The sequence below is a fragment of the Oncorhynchus tshawytscha genome, linkage group LG07 (genome assembly GCF_018296145.1).
Source record: "Oncorhynchus tshawytscha isolate Ot180627B linkage group LG07, Otsh_v2.0, whole genome shotgun sequence".
NCBI classification, from domain to species: Eukaryota; Metazoa; Chordata; class Actinopteri; order Salmoniformes; family Salmonidae; genus Oncorhynchus; species Oncorhynchus tshawytscha.
Genome location: NC_056435.1, coordinates 37324105 through 37347967, shown reverse-complemented (window position 1 = coordinate 37347967; position 23863 = coordinate 37324105). Strand labels below are relative to the sequence as shown.

At 41.3% G+C, this 23863-nt stretch overlaps 2 protein-coding genes across 6 annotated transcripts in view; one reads left to right on the top strand and one right to left on the bottom strand.

Annotated features, from left to right (window-relative positions):
* Positions 1–293: 293 nt before the first annotated feature.
* On the bottom strand, positions 294–8824 carry LOC112254445 (serine/threonine-protein kinase Nek4). 5 transcript variants are annotated; one of them, XM_024427038.2, is made up of 16 exons: positions 8702–8824; positions 7030–7296; positions 6671–6868; positions 6419–6526; positions 4990–5144; positions 4716–4854; positions 3356–3925; positions 3172–3228; positions 2913–3053; positions 2653–2817; positions 1905–1971; positions 1644–1750; positions 1456–1547; positions 1114–1331; positions 813–946; positions 294–731 (listed from the first exon to the last, which is right to left on the bottom strand). In XM_024427038.2, the coding sequence occupies exons 2-16, from the start codon at positions 7141–7143 to the stop codon at positions 633–635; spliced, it is 2364 nt and encodes a 787-aa protein (XP_024282806.1). In that variant the 5' UTR covers positions 7144–7296; positions 8702–8824; the 3' UTR covers positions 294–632. The 5 variants fall into 5 exon arrangements, with proteins under 5 accessions (XP_024282806.1, XP_024282803.1, XP_024282802.1 ...); XM_024427035.2 differs by lacking the exon at positions 8702–8824 and adding an exon at positions 7644–7959 and having other exon boundaries at positions 1456–1544; XM_024427034.2 differs by lacking the exon at positions 8702–8824 and adding an exon at positions 7644–7957.
* Positions 8762–23863, top strand: part of camk1b (calcium/calmodulin-dependent protein kinase Ib) — an 87082-nt gene continuing 71980 nt past the window's right edge. Inside the window, exon 1 of the mRNA XM_024427039.2 lies at positions 8762–8889. The gene's annotated coding sequence lies outside the window, so the exon portion shown is untranslated. The remainder of the gene's footprint in view (positions 8890–23863) is intronic.

The following is a 23863-nucleotide window of genomic DNA, read 5'->3' as shown; positions in this document are numbered from 1 at the left end:
CTCCATCCAACCTCACTGAGCTCGAGCTGTTTTGCAAGGAGGAATGGGAAAAAATGTCAGTCTCTCGATGTGCAAAACTGACAGAGACATACCCCAAGCGACTTACAGCTGTAATCGCAGCAAAAGGTGGCGCTACAAAGTATTAACTTAAGAGGGCTGAATAATTTTGCACGCCCAATTTTTCAGTTTTTGATTTGTTAAAGTTTGAAATATCCAATAAATGTCGTTCCACTTCATGATTGTGTCCCACTTGTTGATTCTTCACAAAAAATACAGTTTTATATCTTTATGTTTGAAGCCTGAAATGTGGCAAAAGGTCGCAAAGTTCAAGGGGGCCGAATACTTTCGCAAGGCACTGTATATACAATCAGGAAATTAAGAATTTACTATGTTTATAGGTACATTTATTATTGCACTAGTTTGCATTATAAATATTTCATTACAATAATCAATCTACCTGACAGGTAGAAAAACGGTAACAGAAGACTCATTGCATATTGTAACCTTTATGGAAAATTAGATTATGTATTTATATTTAAAGTGAGGTTTAAAAATAGTCTACATGAACTTATACATAGGATATGGAGATGTGATTGTCTGTACAAAAGTATTGCATTGTTCATTAGCTGAACTTAACCCTTGAACGAAACATCCTCAAAGAACTTTAGCTGCCGCACCATCAGAGCATATGACTGGTACTTGTCCTCTCCCATCTGCTCCCGAAGACACCGCTGTGTGGAGAAAGAATAAAACTGAGATTACAGCCATGTCTAGCTGGAAGCACGATCATGGATGTAATTTTTAATCTTAACCTCTCGTTTGTCCTCGTCATCGTCCTCCATTATGTCCAGGACTCTGTCCAACAGCTTCACCCCCAGTCCCTTCACCACATCTGTTCTCAGGTGCTCAATGGCTCTGCGGACCTTCGCCGGTCCAGATGTGGTGCCTTTTAAGAGGAGAGTTGAATACTATTTTTGTTTTGAATCCACTTATTTCTTATGTAGAAATAAATTGATTTCTCAGTGATAAACCAGTCACCAGGGCAATATTGCATTGAAACACGCATTGAATCTGCTAAGGATGCTCAGGGAGACTGTTTTGGCTGAGACTGACCGTTGGGTAATTCACTGAAGTGGAACTCCTGCTCCTCTCTAGCTTTCCCATGCAGCACCAGTGTGTCCCTGTACTTCCTGTTCAATTTAAACTCAGCCAGTGGAGTAGAGCCAGATCTACCACCACCATCCAGCTCACTAACAGCATCTCTGCCATCCATTCGCAATGTATGGGCCATCCTCAGAACCAGGTCCTGCAAATCACTGAATTCACTCTTTCTGCAATAAAAAAAAATGTGTCAGATTTAAATGCTCATATCAGTAGCAACACTTAAAGGGCTTTGTGCTTCTATGGGTGGGGGGGTGGCACTGCTCCCAAAGAGCCAGAACAAGTTGTTTTTACCCCTCTTTGCAGTCCCTCTCAGAGTGAACAGTTGAGCTGGTGGAGGAGCTGTATTCATCGTCGTCAGACGGTCGCCCCAGCAACCTGTCCTGCTAGAGAAGAATACACCACTGTCATAGACTGAAGCCAATTATACACTGATTAAACTTACTGTAACAGTAAGACAATGGAGATCAACCTATAGTTACCTTGTTTGTTTCCTTGCCCATGTCAGATACAGAGAGAGTGACAGTGGGGTTCTGGAACTCTGGCTGCTTATTATGTAACGAGGCAACCTCATTCGACGCCCTTCTTACTGTATTGACAACCGCAGGAAAGAAGAATACTACAGTGAGCAATACAAAGCATAGCTACCGCTTTATTGTTTAATATTACAAAATGGCCCTTGCCAATTCTGTCTGGTCCTATGGTCATATGATATATTGACAACACAGAGCAGAGGAGTTAACCTGGTTGGCTTGGGTTCTCCTGGGACTGCCTCAGTCTTCTCCTCTCCCTGGCTGAAAGAGGACGCTCCTGGAAGCAGTAGAGATATTAAACTTTACCTGCCTATGTAATTACCATCTAAATACATGGGCATTAAACTTATTGTAAAGTTGGAACAACTTTATTTCAACAAAAAGGAATAATAATTGACAATATACAATTAGCAGTATACACTGAGTATACCAAACATTAGGAACACCTTCATAATATTGAGTTGCACCCCTCCCTTTTACCCTCAGAACAGCCTCAATTAGTCGGGAGCATGGACTCTACAAGGTGTTAAAAGCGTTCCATAGTGATGCTGGCAGTTGTATCAAGTTGGCTGGATATCTTCTGGGTAGTGGACCATTCTTGATACACGGTGAAAACATTTTTTTTTTTTTGCCATTCTTGACACAAACAGGTGCGCCTGGAACCTACTACCATACCCCATTCAAAGGCACTTAAATATTTTGTCTTGCCCATTCACCCTCAATGGCACACATGCACAATCCATGCTTCAACGGTCTCAAGGCTTTAAAAAAAATCATTCTTTAACCTGTCTCCTCCCCTTCACCTACGCTGATTGAAGTGGATTTAACAGGATCATAGCTTTCACCTGGTCAGTTTATGTGATGGAAAGAGGTGTCCTTAATGTTCTGTACACTCAGTGTATATTCCAAGACCTCAACACTATGTTTGAGCAGTAGCTGTTTAGTGCATTGACCTCACTTGTGTCAGTGGAATGTTGCTGTCCTTGGAGGAGTTAATGGTTGTGGAAGAGTTTGTTGTGGTAGCCCTCTTCTTCTCTGTGTTTGCCCTGCTCCTCTTCTTCTCCTCCACTACCATTGCATCAACAGGAGGAGGCGGTAGAGGTCTAGGACCTGTCACTTTACACTGGGAAAGAACAAGCAAAGGTTGAAGAGCCTTTAGGTTCCAAAGCACTTTGACAGCTCAAAGCCATGATAAAGTCCCCCAGTCACTGTCCTCACCTTGTCCGGATCACTCTGTATCCACCTCCTGTCCTTCTGCCTGCGTTGCTGGGAGACAAATGGCTCAGAGGAGGAAGGCGTACACAGAGGGAGCGTGTCCTGCTCTGGGACTGGAGAGATGTGCTCCATGTGACAGGGTTCCTACATACACAGATAAAACATAACTAGCATCAATGACCTCTAAAGGATGTGCTATATGGAGTGTGGTAGCCTACAGAATAAACAAATTCCCACAATATGAGAACAAACTGGTTCTTACCAGTGTTATAACAGGAGGAAGGGTCTCTAGGAGCTTTTCTGTGATTTCCAAGCTCTCCTTTAAAGACAAGACAATAACACAGAGGCTTACAACTACTACAACTCTCATTCACAGAATTTACTAATGTATGTGCACTGTGTGTAGTACATGAGTATCATTGACTATCCACAAGCCAGGTACTTACTCTGACATCTGCAGGATGTTTTTGTGTGGGATCCTCCTTCAGAAGATTCATGGTGTCATCTTTGTTATCAATATTTACTTCAAAAGTCTGTCCAGTGGATTCCACTTTGAATTCCCCTGCAGACCTTGATTCAGGCAAGCTGGTGGAAACATTCAGACTTACGGTCTGTTCAGGCGCAGGGCTCTCAATGACCACATCTTTGAGTAGCTCCGTTGTGTCATCCTTATCGTCCATGTTCACAGTTTTCTCTACAGAGGTTCTGACTCCGTCTCTGTGATTCAAAGCACACTGCATTAGAGGTCCATTGGCGGTCCTCCTCTCCTCTACCCTGCTACTGACACCTGATAGCACCCTGCAAGGGGGAGGGCGAGGGTGGGAGGGATCCCCTCTCTGGGCCCTTCTCTCCTCTTCCTGTGGCTGGATATCAATGTCAATGTTACTGATGGTTGCTAAGGATGCACCAGTGGTGTTGAGAATTTCTGATGCAGGGAATTTGGGTGTTAGATATGTCTTGGGTGGGGCGTCTTTTATGATTCCATTGTATCCATTACGCCTTTGTGAGTTCATCTCCTATGAATGAGAACAGAAATAGAACAAACACACCACAATGAAAACAATTAAGACACTTGTGCAACTTGATGAGCATATTTTTTACTTTATGGCCTGTATCTCTCACCGTCTCTCTCTCTCAAACAAAAATATAACCACAACATACAACAATTTTAATGAGTTACAGTTCATATAAGGAAATCAGTCAATTGAAATAAATTCATTAGGCCCTAATCTATGGATTTCACATGACTGGGCAGGGGTGCATCCATGGGTGGGCCTTCGAGGGCATAGGCCCATCCACTGGGGAGCCAGGCCCAGCCAATCAGAAAGAGTATTTCCCCACAAAATGGCTTTATTACAGACAGAAATATTCCTCAGTTTCATCAGCTGTCTGTGTTGCTAGTCTCAGTCAATCCTGCAGGTGAAGAAGCTGGATGTGGAGGTCCTGGGCTGCCGTGGTCTGCGGTTGTGAGGCCGGTTGGACATACTACAAAATTCTCTAAAACAACATTGGAGGCGGCTTATGGTAGAGAAATGAACATTCAATTCTCTGGCAACAGCTCTGGTGGACATTCCTGCAGTCAGCATGACAATTGCACGCTCCCTCAAAACTTGAGACATCTGTGGCATTGTGTTGTGTGACAAAACTGCACATTTTAGAGTGGCTTTTTGTCCACAGCACAAGGTGCACCTGTGTAATGATAATTGTCTAATCAACTTCTTGATATGCCACACTGTGCATATATATATATATATATTTGTTTTCCCAGAGTATTTTAGTGCTGTTCTGTTAGCTGTTCACTCTCACCCTTTTCCCTTTGGTGTTTAGGTCTGGCTGGGGACATTGAGGGGGGGGCTCAGGCCTGGGCTTAGACGAAACCATAGACGCTGCACTGGGTCTGCTGCTACTACCACCAACAGCTTTCTTTATGGACTTGGCAGTTTTCCTAGAGTGATTTGAACAAACAAGATATCCAAGATGACATCAATCCTACACATTTACTAAATATTTGTTCAACATACAAAGAAGTGAGAGAGAAAGAAAGCGTTAGCCAGGTACTACAACAAATGAAGCCACCTACTCTTTGGTGGCCTCTAAAAACATTGCGATTTGTCGTTTGATGTAGGGCTGACGTAGGATATGTTTGACATCAGGTCTGTCCTCTGGGCTCTTACACAGCATGCTCTTTATCAGCTCTCCCAGCTGAGGGTTGTACTTACTCGGCATCTGAGGCAACTGGATGACAGGAAAATAGTATGAATCTAGTAGCAAACAAATAATCTCATCATGACCAATGTTCCCTCTAATTATTTTCAGCACTGAGCAAATTTCAGGTCTGCTGAACGCAAACTTTTAACATTTTGAAAATTGTGTGCAACTTCTGTTGCGCTTTTACTGTGAACACTGAGTCTGTATCAGCTTTATAACAGTTATAACAGTTATAACAGTGGCCACGTAGGATACTGTGGCTAATTGATCATAATGTAGGCCTATCAGAGTGGCCCACCATAAAAAAAAACTGGAGAAAATGCATTACATAACATTTTAACATAGCTGTTCTACCATTCAGCCTACAGTAGCAGCCAATGTGTGGTGTGGAATGTAGGCCTACATTGAACAAGATATTAACCGGTTTATCCACTTGTCCTCCAGACAAGGAGGAGACTGAAAATGTGTTGTTTGATGCAAGAAACCACTTTACAAAAAAAAAAAACATTATTATTCCCATACCTTTATTACAGAGAATCAGACAAATTATGCTACCCTCTGCCTATTGGCTACTTAGCTTATTCAAGACTGTCTCAAAATACAACACTACCCCTTTAACAAAAAAAAGGCTATTTACTTGAGTCACTTTTCAAAGATGGCTAGAAGTGTACACATTTTGTGCTCTTGTAGAAAGCAACCACTCCCCCATTGAGGACTAGAAATGTGCTATATCTGGGATAATAACTCACTTACTAGCAAAGCATATGAACAGATGTGCATACGTGGCTACATGCAGCTCTCACTGATCTCAAAACAAGCGCAACTACTCGAGACCACTCATGCTGTAAACACAATCCAGTTCAAAGTGAATGGCACAGATCCATATATGGCAATGATCTATTTGCATATAGGTCTACAGCAGCTCTGACTGGTTATGCTGAATTGGTCTGTGTAGAGTATGGGCCTGAGTCCTGCCTGTCAATGCAATAGAATCCTACTCCAATGCATTCTGCCAACAAGAAAGTCTCTTGCATAGTTAGTTTTGCATACTAAGTCTTGCATAAATAATTTTGTTTCGGTATGTTGCATTGAAAGTGGCTAATATTGCGTTGATTAGATCACAATTCCCACAGTAGAGGGAAGCGTTGATAGTGTTAACCAAAGGGGGGAACTAGAAAGTTCAATCTTGTGTTTCCCTGCGCAGGCTGATATTTCTTTAGCATGGCATTCCCGGGGAGCGCACAACTTAGAGGGAACGCTGATCATGACTACTCATTTGGGAAAAGACGTAAGGGACTGACCTTTCCCTCTACAATGCGGTACACCAGTGAGTTCATGTCCTTGGCATTGAAGGCATGTTTCAGGGTGGACATCTCATACACACAGCAGCCCAGTGCCCACACGTCAGACTGGGGAGAAAAGGAGGCTTGAAGTTGGCAAATAAAAGGGCCTAGTGCACACAACAGCAATCTCCTCAGATTGTGTCTGGCTCAATAGAACTGCTGCTCTAAACAGTGATGATCTCAAGTATTGATCTACTAAGTATACCGTACCTTGTGGTTGTAGGGTTTGTTGGAGAACAGCTCCGGGCTCATATAGTATGGTGTTCCTATGAGTGTGCTGGCCATGTCATTCTGATTCTCCAGAACACGGGCGATGCCAAGGTCCCCCACTTTGATGATGTTAGTCTTGGTCAGAAAGATATTCTGGGTCTTCAGGTCCCGGTGCAAGATACACTTCTCATGTAGATACTACAATTCAACAGAGAAAAAAGTCAGATGTTGTCACTAACTCTCCTGTACATAAGCCTCAGCCTCTGCCAAAACGAATGGAAAGAGGCAGAGTAGATGTTGAAGCATTATCAATCAATTGTTATACAATCTCAGCTATGATTTGATGCACTTCAATGTACCTGAAGGGCCATAGCTATCTGGACGAACCACTCCACCACCTGCCTTTCAGGTAGGAGTTCCCCCTTCTGTTGCTTGAGTCTATGGTAGAGGTCGCCTCCCTCGCAGAAGCCCATGACGATGTAGAGCTGGCAGTCTTCTCCTTCCCACGACTCCCTGTATGTCACGATGTTTGGGTGTCGTAGTTGCGAGAGAAGCTGAGCCTCTTGTTCCGCGGCTCGCCGCTCACGTTTCGAGGACGTGGTCAAGTTCAACTTCTTTATGACATACTAAGGAAAACAGGAGAAATGAGTTCGACTTCGCGTAACATATTTCACTCTGCAAACGTTCTGTCTAAACGCATGTGGCCAACGTTCTGTCTAGACCGTTGTCACAAATGCGTCTGGACAGAATGTTCACAACATTTGCCGCAGTTCTTTATTTCTAAATGGTAAACGTATCTACCTTATTTGTAGATCCCATCGGCAGTAATATGAACGTTGGTTAGCTTGCTAGTTGCTAACTTGTTGTGATATCGAGGATTCAGGGAAGGGAATAACTTACATGTGTCCGAGTCAAACAAACCTATTATAACGTTTTTCAAACCATGTTTTGAAGTGGATTGTTGTATTCTTACCTGCTTACGGTCGGTTTTGTGTTTTACCAGATTCACCTCTCCATAACTCCCCTTTCCAACAACTCTGATAAACATGTAATTATTCATGACTTCAAATCGTACAGTCTAACTGTTACCCCAAATTCAAAGGGTATAATCTAGTTAACTAATTGAAGACACGGCTGTGAATATCTCCCATTTTCTGCACACTATAAATTCAGATTTCTAACTTATTTAGCGCAGGGTAATATACCTACAAGACGCTTTTTAAAAAACAGGAAATCATCATTGGCTTTTTCGTCACTAGGCAACAGGCACATGAAAGTTGACGTTGGTTAGAGGGGTGTACGAACCCGTAACGCCCCCATTTATCCCATAGCCCCATCTAGGGTAGAAAAAGAGCATGAGCTGTTTGTTATAAATGTTGTTGTAGTTGTTGTATGGTGTTCCCCGGACATTGCATAAATGTTTTTTTTATTGTCTGTCTGCCTTTCACACATCACGGATTACATCGATTTCCAGAAAATGTTTAATTTCAAATAGTGTTGTTTATAATCATCCCAACCTGTATTCAATAGCCTACATTTAGTCCCTATAATGTAATTGACGGATGCATGCATGAATGAATGGGGATTTGACAGAGGGATGGAACATATTGAGTAATTGATAGCTAAGGTAACTCCACTAGAGGGCAGATGATACTAACAAAGTTGGTAGTGCAAGGAGTTTGTTTGATTGAATTCTAATTCATGTTGCCTATTCCTCTCACACTGTCCTTGACAGTGTGTAAGTCTATAGTGGCAATAATGAGAGAGCATATTGAATACAATTCCAGAGGGAATGAAGTAGCCTACTTGTGTATGACTTGTCATCATTGTAACACAATTATTTGTTGGATGTTTTTAGTAGGCTTTACTTTCTTTGATGTTTTTATTGTTTATCTCGATAGCCTATTACTAACAAATTGACCAAACGATTAGGCTGGGACAATTTACCCTGTCCGTAGGCCTTGGATAGAGAAGACACCTACCTTAAGCAGAATGTTAAAAAACAAAACAATAATGAAGCAGCATGCTTACCTTTGTGCCAAAAACAGGTTATTCATTGATGTTGGAGCCCCTTGTGTTTGCCACTCCCTCCGCCCATTGCCCTGACGTCATGAGAGTGCTGTTGGAGGTGTCGAATCCAGTTTTTCCGCGAGCGACGCGAGTCCAACATTGGTGAAACAGTAAGAAAGGAACAACCTTTGAAATCGTACAAATCACAGGTAAGAATCTCTGTTATGTTGATTAGAACATTGTGTGGACATTATTATAATGACTGGCATAATTCAAATGTATAATTCAGATGTAGTCGCTATATGGAAAAATGCCCTGAATGCGAGAATAGTTTACGTTTCTGGTCTGCCTGATTGAGAATAAAAAACCTAGTTGAAATGTTAAACCATAGCCTAAATAGTTTAGTGCTTTTATAACTATAGTTTCGTACTAGTTCAAATGAATAATGTATTGAAAGTAATTGTTTCGCAGCTGGTTGACCTCTCAGACTGAAACAAGCTACGAGACAGACAGTGCCCCATCATGTGGAACGTTCATTCATATTAATATTCATGCTAGTGTTTAACATTAGTATTTACATAGCCCAGATACTAAAGAGTTGCGGGCATATTGGTTTATGGTACTAAGCATATTTTTCAGTAGAGATCAGAGGCCACTGATGGAATGTGTGCAAACCAATAGAAAGAGTATAAACTGATAGTAGTGTTTAATTTTCCGACAAAGTTATCATTGACATTTTAGAGTGTAGGTCCTCATAAAGGTGTTATAACTTATTGTAACCATTTTCCCATTTTAGTGTCTTACTAATCTAGAATGCTTGAGGTATTTTTGTCTTCTGCTTGCATTCTCTTTCTCTCCTTCGAGCGCTCATAATTTTTTATACAGTCTATTACACACACACACACACATACACACACACGACACACACATACATCCTCTCTCACGTTCCATGAGCCAGCTCGGGAAGGAGAACGCGGCTTATCAATTAAAAAGCTCATTTTGAAAGGGATTTGCTTAGTGTCATAGACTCTGGTGTCCCTGGTGAGCTTGTGGTTCAGATCAAGATGTTATCATGACAAGGAGAATGTTATATTTGTGAGTGGACCGTGAGATGTTACTGTAACACAGAGACACTGTGATGTTGCAGCTCTCAATATGGAGGTATCAGTTAGGCTAGCCTACATGCTCTTGACCTTTTGTCATAGGGTGTAAACAGTTTTTTTGGGGGGGTAGCATGGTATTTTTTCTATTACAGGATATTGGATGACTGTCATTCATATTCCATTCACCCAGCTCAATGTGAAATTGATAGGTTTAGGCTACTACATGATACTAACATTTTACCTATACCCATCATGAGGTTGCTACAACCTAGCCTAAAATAAAATAAGCATTTTATTAATCAAGGTAAAATCCAGTGACACATTCAATACCGCCTTGCACTCTCTTGCCTTCATCTATCTGATTTAGGGTGTAATCAGTAGTCCAAACAGTTGCGAACAAGAGTTTCTTTTGGACAAATTAAGGTATGCTTATCCCCGTTTTGTTTGCTTCCATGTAAGAAAAGTTTTTCAACAGAATTGTTCGGAATGAATACACCCCTGATAACCCACACACACAGTTCACTTTCATAGCAGCCACATACAAACATCATGATTACTTTGTTTGTTGTATAATTCCTTCTCACATCTACGCGCTCTCCTCCTCTCACATTTTCCCTTCGCTTGTGGACTTCAGTGCAAGCGGACGTGATTGGGAGTCCCATAGGGCAGCATGCAACTAGGCCCATTGTTGTCTGGGTTAGGGTTTGGCCGGGGTAGGCCGTCATTGTAAATACACATTTGTTGTTAACCAACTTGCCTAGTTAAATATAAGTTCAATTAAAAAAATAACAGCTGTCTGTGACCAGGCTAAAAAACATTCTAAGCAAAACCTTCATACCATAACTTCTAACCGGTACTCACAGCCTACACCATTGTCACCATAATAGCTAATATCATAGTCAACATAGCTACTAGATCTAAAAGCATTAGTAAACCTGTTACAATTATGCAGTACAGTGTACAGCAAGCAGTTTAGTGGTTACACTGGAATTCTCTGGTGGCAATAAATTAATACAACTAAATCTTACCTTGACTTGGAAGAGTTCCAGCTAGCTAACAATCCCTCTCTGTTTGAGCCGGGTGTTTGAGTAGGATTAACTAGCTAGCTGCATTCACAAGCTAAGTAAGTGAAAGTGAAAGTGAAAAAAACAAAAACTAAATATAATTAACTCTCTATCTCTCTCTTGCTTCTCGTTAATTTTTGAATAAATAATTTGTTAAAAACTGTTCAACTATTGTCTTTCTCTCTCTTTGAGTCAACTACTCTCCACATTTTATGCAATGCTAGCTAGCTGTAGGTTATTCTTTCAGTGATTCTCTGATCATTTGATTGGGTGGACAATATGTCAGTTTATGCCGCAAGAGCTCTGAAAGATTGGAGGACATCCTCCGGAAGCCGTCAAAAATACTTTGTCAGTCTATGGAAGGGGGTGAGAACCATTAGCCTCCTAGGTTTTGTAGCCTCAACAGCACACTCTGGGGTAGCACCATTGTTAAGCCGTAGGACAGCGAGTTTCTGTCTTCCTCTGGCTACACCATGGTGCGACCCCAGATTGTGCTGTTGAGGCTACTGTAGACCTTCATTGCAAAACAGTGTGTTTTAATCCATTATTTGGTGACATGCATATATATTTAGTATAGTTTTAGCTAAACAGGATAAACTATTTTTAATTTTTAATGGAATTCACTGAGGAGGATGGTCCCCCCTTCCTCCTCTGAGGAGCCCCCACTGGGTGTAAAGTTATATCAATAGACCAAACATATGAAGGTGTTTTCACTAAAGTGGATAAAAGCGACTGGGGATACACCATGGATTTTCTGAATTCTTGTCTGGTGTTGCTATGTTAGGCTAGATTGATTGTGAAAACGTATAGCATGTTTATTGCCGTAAAAAAATGGAAGGATTTTTATAATTGACCATGTTTTTCACCAGATTTGCTTTATTTTTGTTACTTTGTGTAACCTCAATTGCCAATGTTCCTCTGCGCACCTCTGTCCCTATTCTCTGTTGGGGGCCAATGTCATGTGACCTCTGTTCTGATTGGTCCATGGATTCACAAACACACACACACACACACACACACACACACACACACACACACACACACACACACACACACACACACACACACACACACACACACACACACAGCTGGGTGGTGGAGCTGGTCTGTGCCTAATGTCCTTTGGCATTCTGATCCACTAGTGAGCCTTTATTGATATGACAACTAAACACACATCATTTATGGAAAGTGTGTAATCAGGAAAGGATCAGTAGTGGAGTGATGGATTTATACAATAAAGAGCAATAAGCTGGAAAATCTTTAAACACAGATTGTACTCAGTGATGAGGTTCAGATAAATTAGTTTGCATTGCATGTTACTGAAGGCTTATTAAGCAAGAGAGCTTATGAGTGCGCTGAAGATGAGCCAATGGGTGATGAGCCAATGGGCCTTTCTACTTTGTGTGTGTGTGTCTGTGTCTGTGTCTGTGTGTGTGTGTGTGTGTGTGGGTGTGTGTGTGTGTGTGTGTGTGTGTGTGTGTGTGTGTGAGAGAGGTCGACCGATTATGATTTTTCAACACCGATACCGATTATTGGAGGACCAAAAAAAAGCCGATGCAGATTAATCGCCGATTTAAAAAAAAATGTATTTGTAATAATGAAATTACAACATAACTGAATGAACACTTACTTTAACTTAATATAATACATCAATAAATCAATTTAGCCTTAAATAGATAATGAAACATGTTCAATTTGGTTTAAATAATGCAAAAACAAAATATTGGTGAAGAAAGTAAAAGTGCAATATGTGCCATGTAAGAAAGCTAACGTTTAAGTTCCTTGCTCAGAACATGAGAACATATGAAAGCTGGTGGTTCCTTTTAACATGAGTCTTTAATATTCCCAGGTAAGAAGTGTTAGGTTGTAGTTATTATAGGAATTATAGGACTATTTCACTCTATACCATTTGTATTTCATATACCTTTGACTATTGGATGTTCTTATAGGCACTTTAGTATTGCCAGTGTAACAGTATAGCTTCCGTCCCTCTCCTCGCCCCTACCTGGGCTCGAACCAGGAACACAACGATAACAGCCACCATCGAAGCAGCTTTACCCACTACTCAAAGTCTCAGAGCGAGTGACGTTTGAAACGCTATTAGCCCGCACCCCGCTAACTAGCTAGCCATTTCACATCACATCGTTATACCAGCCTAATCTCGGGAGTTGCTAGGCTTGAAGTCATAAACAGCAGAGCTGCTGGCAAAATGCAGAAATGTGCTGTTTGAATGAATGCTTATGAGTCTGCTGGTGCCTACCATCGCTCAGTCAGACTGGTCTATAAAATCATAGACTTAATTATAACATAATAACACACAGAAATGCGAGCCTTAGGTCATTAATATGGTCGAATCCGGAGACTATCATCTCGAAAACAAGACGTTTATTCTTTCAGTGAAATACGGAACCGTTCCATATTTTATCTAATGGGTGGCATCCATTAGTCTAAATATTCCTGTTACATTGCACAACCTTCAATGTTATGTCATAATTACGTAAAATTCTGGCAAATTAGTTTGCAATGAGCCAGGCGGCCCAAACTGTTGCATATACTCTGACTCTGCGTGCAATGAACGCAAGAGAAGGGACACAATTTCACCTGGTTAATATTGCCTGCTAACCTGAATTTCTTTTAGCTAAATATGCAGGTTTAAAAATATATACTTCTGTGTATTGATTTTAAGAAAGGCATTGGTGTTAATGGTTAGGTACACGTTGGAGCAACAACCGTCCTTTTTCGCGAATGCGCACTGCATCGATTATTTGCAACGCAGGACACGCTAGATAAACTAGTAATATCATCAACCATGTGTAGTTATAACTAGTGATTATGATTGATTAAGTTTAAAGCTAGCTAGCAACTTACCTTGGCTTCTTACTGCATTCACGTAACAGGCGGGTTATTCGTGAGGCAGGTGGTTAGAGCATTGGACTAGTTAACCGTAAGGTTGCAAGATTGAATCCCTGAGCTGACAAGGTAAAAGTCTGTCGTTCTGCCCCTGAACAAGGCAGTTAACCCACCGTTCCTAGGCCGTCATTGAAAATAATAATGTGTTCTTAACTGACTTGCCTAGTTAAATTAAGATTAAATAAAGGTGTAAAAAATAAATAAATCCAAAATTACCGATTTCCGATTGTTATGAAAACTTGAAATCGGCCCTAATTAATCGGCCATTCCGATTAATCGGTCAACCTCTAGTGTGTGTGTGTGTGTGTGTGTGTGTGTGTGTGTGTTTGTAGTTTGAGTACATCTAAAATGGCACTCCTTATCTCTTTTGCTACAAGCCTTTCAGATAGTCCCAGTTTGTCAATCCTCCTCATACATGACAGCACTTCTCTGTATGTGTGTGTTTCTTCTGTCCACTGCACGGCAATGGGAAACCAGTGAGTACAGCGTTTCTCTCAATAAGCTTAACAACAGTGAATGCTGCATGTCAACTAGCTCTTAGAAATGAGGTTATGGTTATATCTTTATATCCATAAAGCCTGCTCGATCCTGTGACCTCCCGGATATGTCGCTGGGACTCTTGAAATTTCCTCATAAACGCAAACGATCTAATCAAACAGAAAAGCTTGTTCCTCTCTGAACCTTGTCATCAGCTCTACCCGCATGTGCTCTCCTTCAACTTCCCTCTATTACTGGGCTCCTATCTGCTCCTGTTGCCTCCTTTGCAAGTCTCAAGCCCTACTTTTTTGATACGAAAGAATTATTGCTTGTTTTAAGATACACTATATATACAAAAGTATGTTGACACCCCTTCAAATTAGTGGATTCAGCTATTTCAGCCACACCCGTTGCTGATAAGTCTATAAAATTGAGCACCCAGCCTTGTAATCTCTGTAGACAAATATTGTCAGTATAATAGCCTTACTGAAGAGCTCAGTAACTTTCAACGTGGCACTGTCATAGGATGCCGCCTTTCCAAAAAGTCAGTTTGTCAAATTTCTGCCCTGCTTGAGCTGCCCCAGTCAACTGTAAGTGCTGTTATTGTGAAGTGGAAACGTCTGGGAGCAACGACGGCTCAGACGCGAAGTGTTAGGCAACACAAGCTCACAGAATGGGACCACCGAGTGCTTAAGCGCGTAGCGCATAAAAATCGTCTGTCCTCGGCTGCTACATTCACTACCAAGTTTCAAAATGCCTCTGGAAGCAATGTCAGCACAATAACTGTTCGTCGAGAGCTTCATGAAATGGGGTTCCATAGCCGAGCAGCTGCACACAAGTCTAAGATCACCATGCACAATGGCAAGCGTCGGCTGGACTGGTGTAAAGCTCATAGCCAGTGGAAACGCATTCTGAATCATGCTTCACCATCTGGCAGTCCGACGGACAAATCTGGGTTTGGCAGATTCCAGGAGAAAGCTACCTGCACGAATGCATAGTGCCAACTGTAAAGTTTGGTGGATGAGGACTAATGACCTGGGGCTGTTTTTATGGTTTGTGCTAGGCCCCTTAGTTCCAGTGAAGGGAAAACTTAACGCTACAGCATATAATGCCATTGTAGACGATTCTGTGCTTCCAACAGTTTGGGGATGGCCCTTTGGGGCGGCAGATAGCCTAGCGTTGGGCCAGTAACCGAAAGGTTGCTAGATCGAATCCCAGAGCTGACAGGGTAAAAATCTGTCGTTCTGCCCCTGAACAAGGCAGTTAACCCACTGTTCCTAGGCTGTCATTGTAAATAAGAATTTGTTCTTAACTGACTTGCCTAGTTAAATAAAGGTAAAAAAAAACCTGTTTCAGCATGACAACGCTGCTGTGCACAAACCGAGGTCCATACAGAAATCGTTTGTTGAGATCGTTGTGGAAGAAGTTGTGTCCGCATACGTTTGGTCAAGTAGTGTACTTACTTGTTTGGAACCTTTGGCCATTTGTCCCTTTTTTGAGAGCTCAACGTCAGCTTTGTGAGTCTGAGATTCAATGGGTTGAAATGTACATATTCTGGGTCTTGGTAAAATCTACAATTGTCTGTGTTAATTTGCTTGTACTGTTCAACTGAGTTGCAGAAGTGTATTGAGCAATTTGGAGCAATGCATATATACTGCATATACTGCATATGTACAGTGGGGCAAAAAAAAGTATTTAGTCAGCCACCAATTGTGCAAGTTCTCCCACTTAAAAAGATGACAGAGGCCTGTAATTTTCATCATAGGTACACTTCAACTATGACGGACAAAATGAGAGAAACAAAATCCAGAAAATCACATTGTAGGATTTTTAATGAATTTATTTGCAAATTATGGTGGAAAATAAGTATTGTATACTTGTATACTGTATTATATACAGTGCATTCGGAAAGTATTCAGACCCTTGACTTTTCCCACATTTTGTTACGTTACAGCTTCATTCTAAAATGGATTAAATCATCATTCTACACACAATACCCCATAATGACAAAGCAAAAACAGGTGTTTATAAATGTTTGCAATCAAAAAACTGGTATCACATTTACATAAGTATTCAGACCTTTTACTCGTAACTCTTGGCATTCAGGCCAAAGAGTTCAATCTCTGTTTCATCAGATCAGAGAATCTTGTGTCTCATGTTCTGTGACTCTTTAGGCTCCTTTTGGCAAACTCCAAGCGAGCTGTCATGTGCCTTTTTACTGAGGAATGGCTTCCGTCTGGCCACTCTACCATAAATGCATGATTGGTGGTGTGCTGCAGAGATGGTTGTCCTTCTGGAAGGAACTCTTGAGCTCTCTTAGAGTGACCATTAGATTCTTGGTCACCTCCCTGACAAAGGCCCTTCTCCCCCAATTGCTCAGTTTGGTCAGGCAGGCAGTTCTAGGAAGAGTCTTGGTGGTTCTAAACTTCATCCATTTAAGAATGATGGCGGCCACTTGGTTTTTGGGGAACTTCAATGCTGCAGACTCTTTTTGATACCCTACCCCAGATCTGTGCCTCAACACAATCCTGTTTTGGAGCTCTACGGAGAATTCCTTCAACCTCATGGCTTGGTTTTTGCTCTGACATGCACTGTCAACTGTGGGACCTTATATAGACAGGTGTGTGCCTTTCCAAATCATGTCCAATGAATTGAATTTACCACAGGTGGACTCCAATCAAGTTGTAGAAACATATCAAGGATGATCAATGGAAACAGGATGCACTTGAGCTCAATTTCGAGTCTCATAGCAAAGGTTCTGAATCCTTATGTAAATAAGGTATTTCTATATGTATATATGTAATACATTTGCAAAAACCTGTTTTTTCTTTGTCCTTATGGGATATTGTGTAGATTGATGAGGATTTTTAGTTATTTTGTCAATTATAGAATAAGGCTGTAACATAACAAAATGTGGAAAAAGTCAAGGGGTCTGAATACTTTTTGAATGCACCGTATAAAAATAAAAATATTTTGCCAGTACAGTGGAATAGAACATTACATCAAACACGCTTTAGCTCTGTCACGAACCGGCTCAAAGCCTGTGACAAAAGGGAGACAACATGGAGATAAGGAGTAACAAAATATATATTTATTAAATAAATAACTAAGTACAATATAAAATGGTGTGTGTAATCAGTAATCAGTAGTGTAAGTGAGTGATTTGCATGCATGAATGTGATAATGCAGGGTGTTGAAAGGTGCCAAAGCAAACAACCAAAAGGCCACCAAGAAACACAACAAAATCTAGAAAGGTGTCTGCATGGAGAGAGTCTCTTCCATGAATGTGGAAGAGGTCTATTTATCCTGGGACACACCGGGCCCAGGTGTTTCCCATGTAGCTGACGACCCTCCCAACTCCGCCCACCGGCATCCTAATAAGGAAACAAGAACAAAGAGAGAATACGGCAGACAGAATGGGAGGGTCGTCACACCTCTGACAGTGTTTAAGTGAGAGGTACACTGATGTAAGAATATTCTAAGATAAAAACACAATGCAGAAGACTTGAGGTCAAGAGTGCTAAAGAGCAATGGAACTAGTGTTTTTCAGTTCAATATCTGTTTCGGATTTGTGTAGGAATTTCAGTCCGGGACTCATAGCTACATGTGGCAAGTTCTCATTGGTCCAAATGGTCTATACATTGAGCCTGAAACGGGATACTTGGTATTTGGTCATTGGCCCAATTTTACTGCAAGGACAAATGGTCAACCACAGGCTAGGCTCGGGTATAAACTACATCCTGTCTCTTCGTTCAGTGGAGAAAACACTAAGGACAGGGGAGAGAAAATCTCAACCATCTACTTTCCATCATAACAACTATGATTTGTTTTTTTGAATAAATATATTTTTCTCCCCCTGATTTGCTTTGAGGTCTGTGTTATTAAAGAATAACATCAACTGCTAACACTGATAAAAAAATAATTTCTGCTTCCCTTAAATTTTGCTTTATCATAATTTGTTAACGTTACACAAACCATTCATGTTATATGGCGGAATGTAATTGTCTGTTATAGAATTTACTTAACTCGGCAGAACTTGATGTGCACTAGATTCATTCATATAGAAATTAACTGACCATATTTTGTTTGGTCAAAGAGTTTGTCTTGTTTGGGGGATGAGGTCATTACAATAACACCCAGCATGCAAGTATTCATTTTACATTTACATTTTGGTCATTTAGTCGATGCTTTTATTCAGAGTGTAGTATGATCTGTGCAACTGGGTACTGGACTTCCTGAAGGGCCGCCCCCAGGTGGTGAGGGTAGGTAACAACATCTCCTCCCTGCTGATCCTCAACACTGGGGCCCCACAAGGGTGCATTCTGAGCCCTCTCCTGTACTCCCTGTTCACCCACGAATGCGTGGCCATGCACGCCTCCAACTCAATCATCAAGTTTGTGGACGACACTACAGTGGTAGGCTTGATTACCAACAACGACAAGACGGCCTACAGGGAGGAGGTGAGGGCCCTCGGAATGTGGTGTCAGGAAAATAACCTCACACTCAACGTCAACAAAACAAAGGAGATGATTGTGGACTTCAGGAAACAGCAGAGGGAGCACCCCCCTATCCACATCGATGGAACAGTAGTGGAGAGGGTAGTAAGTTTTAAGTTCCTCGGCGTACACATCACGGACAAACTGAATTGGTCCACCCACACAGACAGCGTCGTGAAGAAGGCGCAGCAGCGCCTCTTCAACCTCAGGAGGCTGAAGAAATGTGGCTAGTCACCAAAAGCACTCACAAACTTCTACAGATGCACAATCGAGAGCATCCTGTCGGGCTGTATCACTGCCTGGCACGGCAACTGCTCCTCTCACAACCGTAAGGCTCTCCAGAGGGTAGTGAGGTCTGCACAACGCATCACCGGGGGCAAACTACCTGTCCTCCAGGACACCTACACCACCCGATGTCATAGGAAGGCCATAAAGATCATCAACGACAATAACCACCCGAGCCACTGCCTGTTCACCCCGCTATCATCCAGAAGGCGAGGTCAGTACAGGTGCATCAAAGCAGGGACTGAAAAACAGCTTCTATCTCAAGGCCATCAGACTGTTAAACAGCCTCCACTAACATTGAGTGGCTGCTGCCAACACACTGACTCAACTCCAGCCACTTTAATAATGGGAATTGATGGAAATTGATGTAAAATATATCACTAGCCACTTTAAACAATGCTACTTAATTTTAATGTTTACATACCCTACATTACTCATCTCACACATCTCATCTACATCTTTATGTAATACATGTATCACTAGCCACTTTAAACTATGCCACTTTGTATACATACCCTACATTACTCATCTCATATGTATATGCTGTACTCGATAACATCTACTGCATCTTGCCTATGCCGTTCTGTACCATCACTCATTCATATTTCTTTATGTACATATTCTTTGTCCCTTTACACTTGTGTGTATAAATGTTTACGCTCCTGCTTCTACCTACCACCGCTCAGTCAGATACTTAGATACTTGTATTCTCAGTCAGATTATATGCAACGCAGGACACACTAGATAATATCTAGTAATATCATCAACCATGTGTAGGTAACTAGTGATTATGATTGATTGTTTTTTTATAAGATAAGTTTAATGCTAGCTAGCAACTTACCTTGGCTTACTGCATTCGCGTAACAGGCAGTCTCCTTGTGGAGTTGCAACGAGAAAGAGGCAGGTTTTTATTGCGTTGGACTAGTTAACTGTAAGGTTGCAAGATTGGATCCCCCGAGCTGACAAGGTGAAACTCTGTCGTTCTGCCCCTGAACAAGGCAGTTAACCCACCGTTCCTAGGCCCTCATTGAAAATAAGAATGTGTTCTTAACTGACTTGCCTAGTTAAATAAAGGTATAAAAAAATCGGCAAATCGGCGCCCAAAAATACCGATTGTTATGAAAACTTGAAATCGGCCCTAATTAATCGGCCATTCCGATTAATCGGTCGACCTCTAGTACGGATACCCCAAGGGACATCCTTCTACACAGAGCATTTTTATCATGGGCTTATTACATGATATTGACATAGAAACATGCAAAATGCATCAACCTCAATTTTGGTCAGGCAAGTATACCGTAATTGAAGTCATGAAAGTATAATCCCCTACCGTACTTTCTAAACCAGCTAGCTGTCATTGCCAGCTATAGTAGCTTTGATCTTTCTGAACCACATTGCTCATGGCTCATACCTCTTTTTTGGGCTGGGCGATATATTGAATTAATTTGATTAATTCAAATTCATGTTTTTGCACGATATTCCAAATGTCTTATCACAATATTCAAGGTTTTGTTATTTTTAGTGTTTCTCATGTTGTATTTTGGATATTATCTCTTTCACTCCTTCTGTGTTGTGTGCAACTATCATATTCCACACCAGAGATCTGCATATAATGACGAGATGCTCATGTCTCTGCCCTAACAATGGGAGTCATTGTCCCAAAGGCGGGAAGACAGGCGACAAGCTTAGTTACAAAATATGCCCATAGAAACGCATTTGGATCATTTCTGGCCTGATTTTGGTGAGAGTGAAACCTTTTGCTTCGCCTCTTCCTCTTTCCTTCCACACACACCAATCCCCTCCTTCTGCCACTCACAACAACAAAGATGAGAGATCACTTCTTCCTCTCTGACAAGCGGTTTCAACTCACTATTTGCATTTGAGGTTTGTTACAACATAACTGGTCATATGGACACCGAAACACATCGAGACATTACTGTAACAGGAGAAGTTAACCCTTAACTACTAAAACTGGAGTGTCAATGGTCATTGGTTCTGGAAAATGAATACTCAGTTTGTGGTGTGCGTCATTGCAGTACCATGTACTGCTAGCAGTGTTTTAGCCAAAGACTGTTATACTAGCTGTCTAGTCTGTGTTTTATAAATGTGCAAAAAGCATAAAAATATGCATTTGTATAAGGAATTGGCAACTTGTTCTCATTCTGAAAAATAAGGTAGGCCACTTGATTTCAACATCTGGACAAAGAGGACAGGCTAGCATGCTGTTCAAACAGTTGGAGATGGACAGAAGGGTGTGTTCATGACAAATACAACTGTTCCACCGTGTTAGCTAGCAAATAGATCCAAGTTGGCTAAACTTGAAGTATAAAGATTAGCTGGTTACTCACTAGCACGTAGACTTACGCTTGAGAGATTGTTTCATGAGACCGGTGTTCATTTTCTATAACGTATGCAACAAGAAGTTAGTCATTATTAGTGAATGTGCATTATGCATGGTTCTGGTTAAATTTTGTAACAAAAAGGGCCTTTTCATAGACTGACGTGATCGGTGATTATTGCAAAGAAGCAACTTAAACTATTTTCATAAAATAATTAAATTATTAGTGGGTCCAATGCAGTGGCGATCCGTCATTCAGGGCCGCTTGTCTAATTAATTGTCCGTAAAAAAAACACATTTGTTTAAGCAAATCAGCCAAATCAGTTATGTTTTTTTTAATGCAGTAAATGAGAATGAATTAACTGTTTCGCTGTCAGACAAGGCTCCGCTGATAGCCAGGTTTAGAGGTGGTAAGGATCCACTCCATGGTGCTGAAAAGAAAGCTCTGCTGTTGGGACAGTTTTCTGTAGGCCGTAACAGTTTGTGGGCACCGTTTGTCACCATTATATTGCAATGAATGTATTGTTTAGTGTTGTGTTGTGTAGTGGCTTTGCTGGAATTCATCTAAAAAAATGTTTTTTAGTCTACAAGATTAACATGCTAAAATCGCAACTGGTCCTATGGTTGTGGAAGGCTGATATTTAGGGTTGCAAAGGGTCGGAAACATTCCGGTAAATTTCCGGAATATTTCTGGAAATTGTCCTTGGGAAGTTAATCCCAGGAATTTTGCTTAAATTCATCGAAAATGTAGTTTATAACAGTGAACCTTTTTTTGTGGGATACACATAAGGCAATTCTAGGTCTTGTGGCATATTATGGTTAAACTATCCCCAATTCAATGGAATTGCAGCCCTCTGCATGCACAGTGCATTCTTCCATCACATGTGCAGTGCAGTCTTCAATCACATGTACATCTGATTCTCAAGATCTTGCGAACTAATGAGATGCTATTGAGCCCCCACTACTACACTGTCTGAGCCAAGGACTACATGCTTTCTGGTAAGTTTTGATTACAATACTAGATGGGGTGAAAATATTTTATATGGCATTTTTTGTTAACTCTTAAATTGTAGCCTACAGCAAGGTGTGTTTAAATCATTTCTAACTTGTTAACAAGTTCTGCTAGTTCGTTTTTGCTACCATGTGTGGTTTAGCTTGCTTGAGCCTACTAACTGAGGAGTGTTACTTCACCTGTTTCCATACATGTTTCATAAAATGTATCTTACAAAGGAGTTGTTTAATCTAACTGCATAACTATTTATCTGTACATGGAATTGTATTTGTTTTTCTTAATGATTTTTTTTCTGATCTTGACAGGAAAATGCCACGGTCACTATCTGATGTGTGGAGACATTTCACTGCAGCTAATGTAGAAGGAAAAGTTGTGTATATGTGCAAATACTGTGCCAAATCATATGTGAAGAATGCAACAAAGATGCAGAATCATCTGGCCATGTGCATAACGTTCCCTCAGAGCTCACAACAAGCAACCTCTGACCAAAGTCCCTCTACTTCTATTTGAGGTGAAAATTATGAATCAGACACCTTATCGATAGCAACAGCTCATGGTCCTCCTGCAATCAGAAGTTTTTTTGACTCAATGGAAGAACGTAGTCAGAAAAATGCTGATGAATGTCTTGCTTGAGGTGTGGATGCAACTGGTTCACCTCTGATGCTCACAGGTAATGTGTATTGGAAGAGATTTTTCAATGTTCTTCACCCAGCATACGCTCTTCCAACCAGACATGCTTTATCTACTAATTTGCTGGATGCAGATTTCAACAGAGTTCAAGTGAAGGTCAAGCAAATCATAGAGAAAGCAGACTGTACTGCAATCATCTCTGATGGGTGGTCAAATGTTTATGGGCAAGGAATAATTAATTATATAATCCCCACCCCATAACCAGTATTCTACAAGAGCACAGACACAAGGGACAAAATACACACTGGTCTCTCCATTTCAGATGAGCTGAAGGCAGTCATCAATGACCTTGGACCACAGAAGGTATTTGCACTGGTGACAGACAATGCTGCGAACATGAAGGCTGCTTGGTCTAAAGTGGAGGAGTCTTACCCTCAAATCACACCCATTGGCTATGCTGCTCATGCATTGAATCTGATCCTCAAGGACATCATGGCACTGAAAACAATGGATACACTCTACAGGATAGCCAAGGAAATGGTTAGGTATGTGAAGTGTCATCAAGTTATATCAGCAATCTACCGCACCAAGCAAAGTGAGAAGAATAAGGGCACCACAATGAAGCTGCCCAGCAACACCAGTGGGGGTTTTGTTGTCATCATGTTTGACAGTCTCCTGGAGGAGAAGGAGTCTCTCCAAGAAATGGCCATATCACAGTCTGCCGATATGGACAGCCCCATCAAGAGGATCCTCCTGGATGATGTATTTTGGGAGAGAGTGGTAAGCAGCCTGAAACTCCTGAACCCTATAGCAGTAGCCATTACACGGATTGAGGGAGACAATGCCATCCTGTCTTATGTTCAGACTC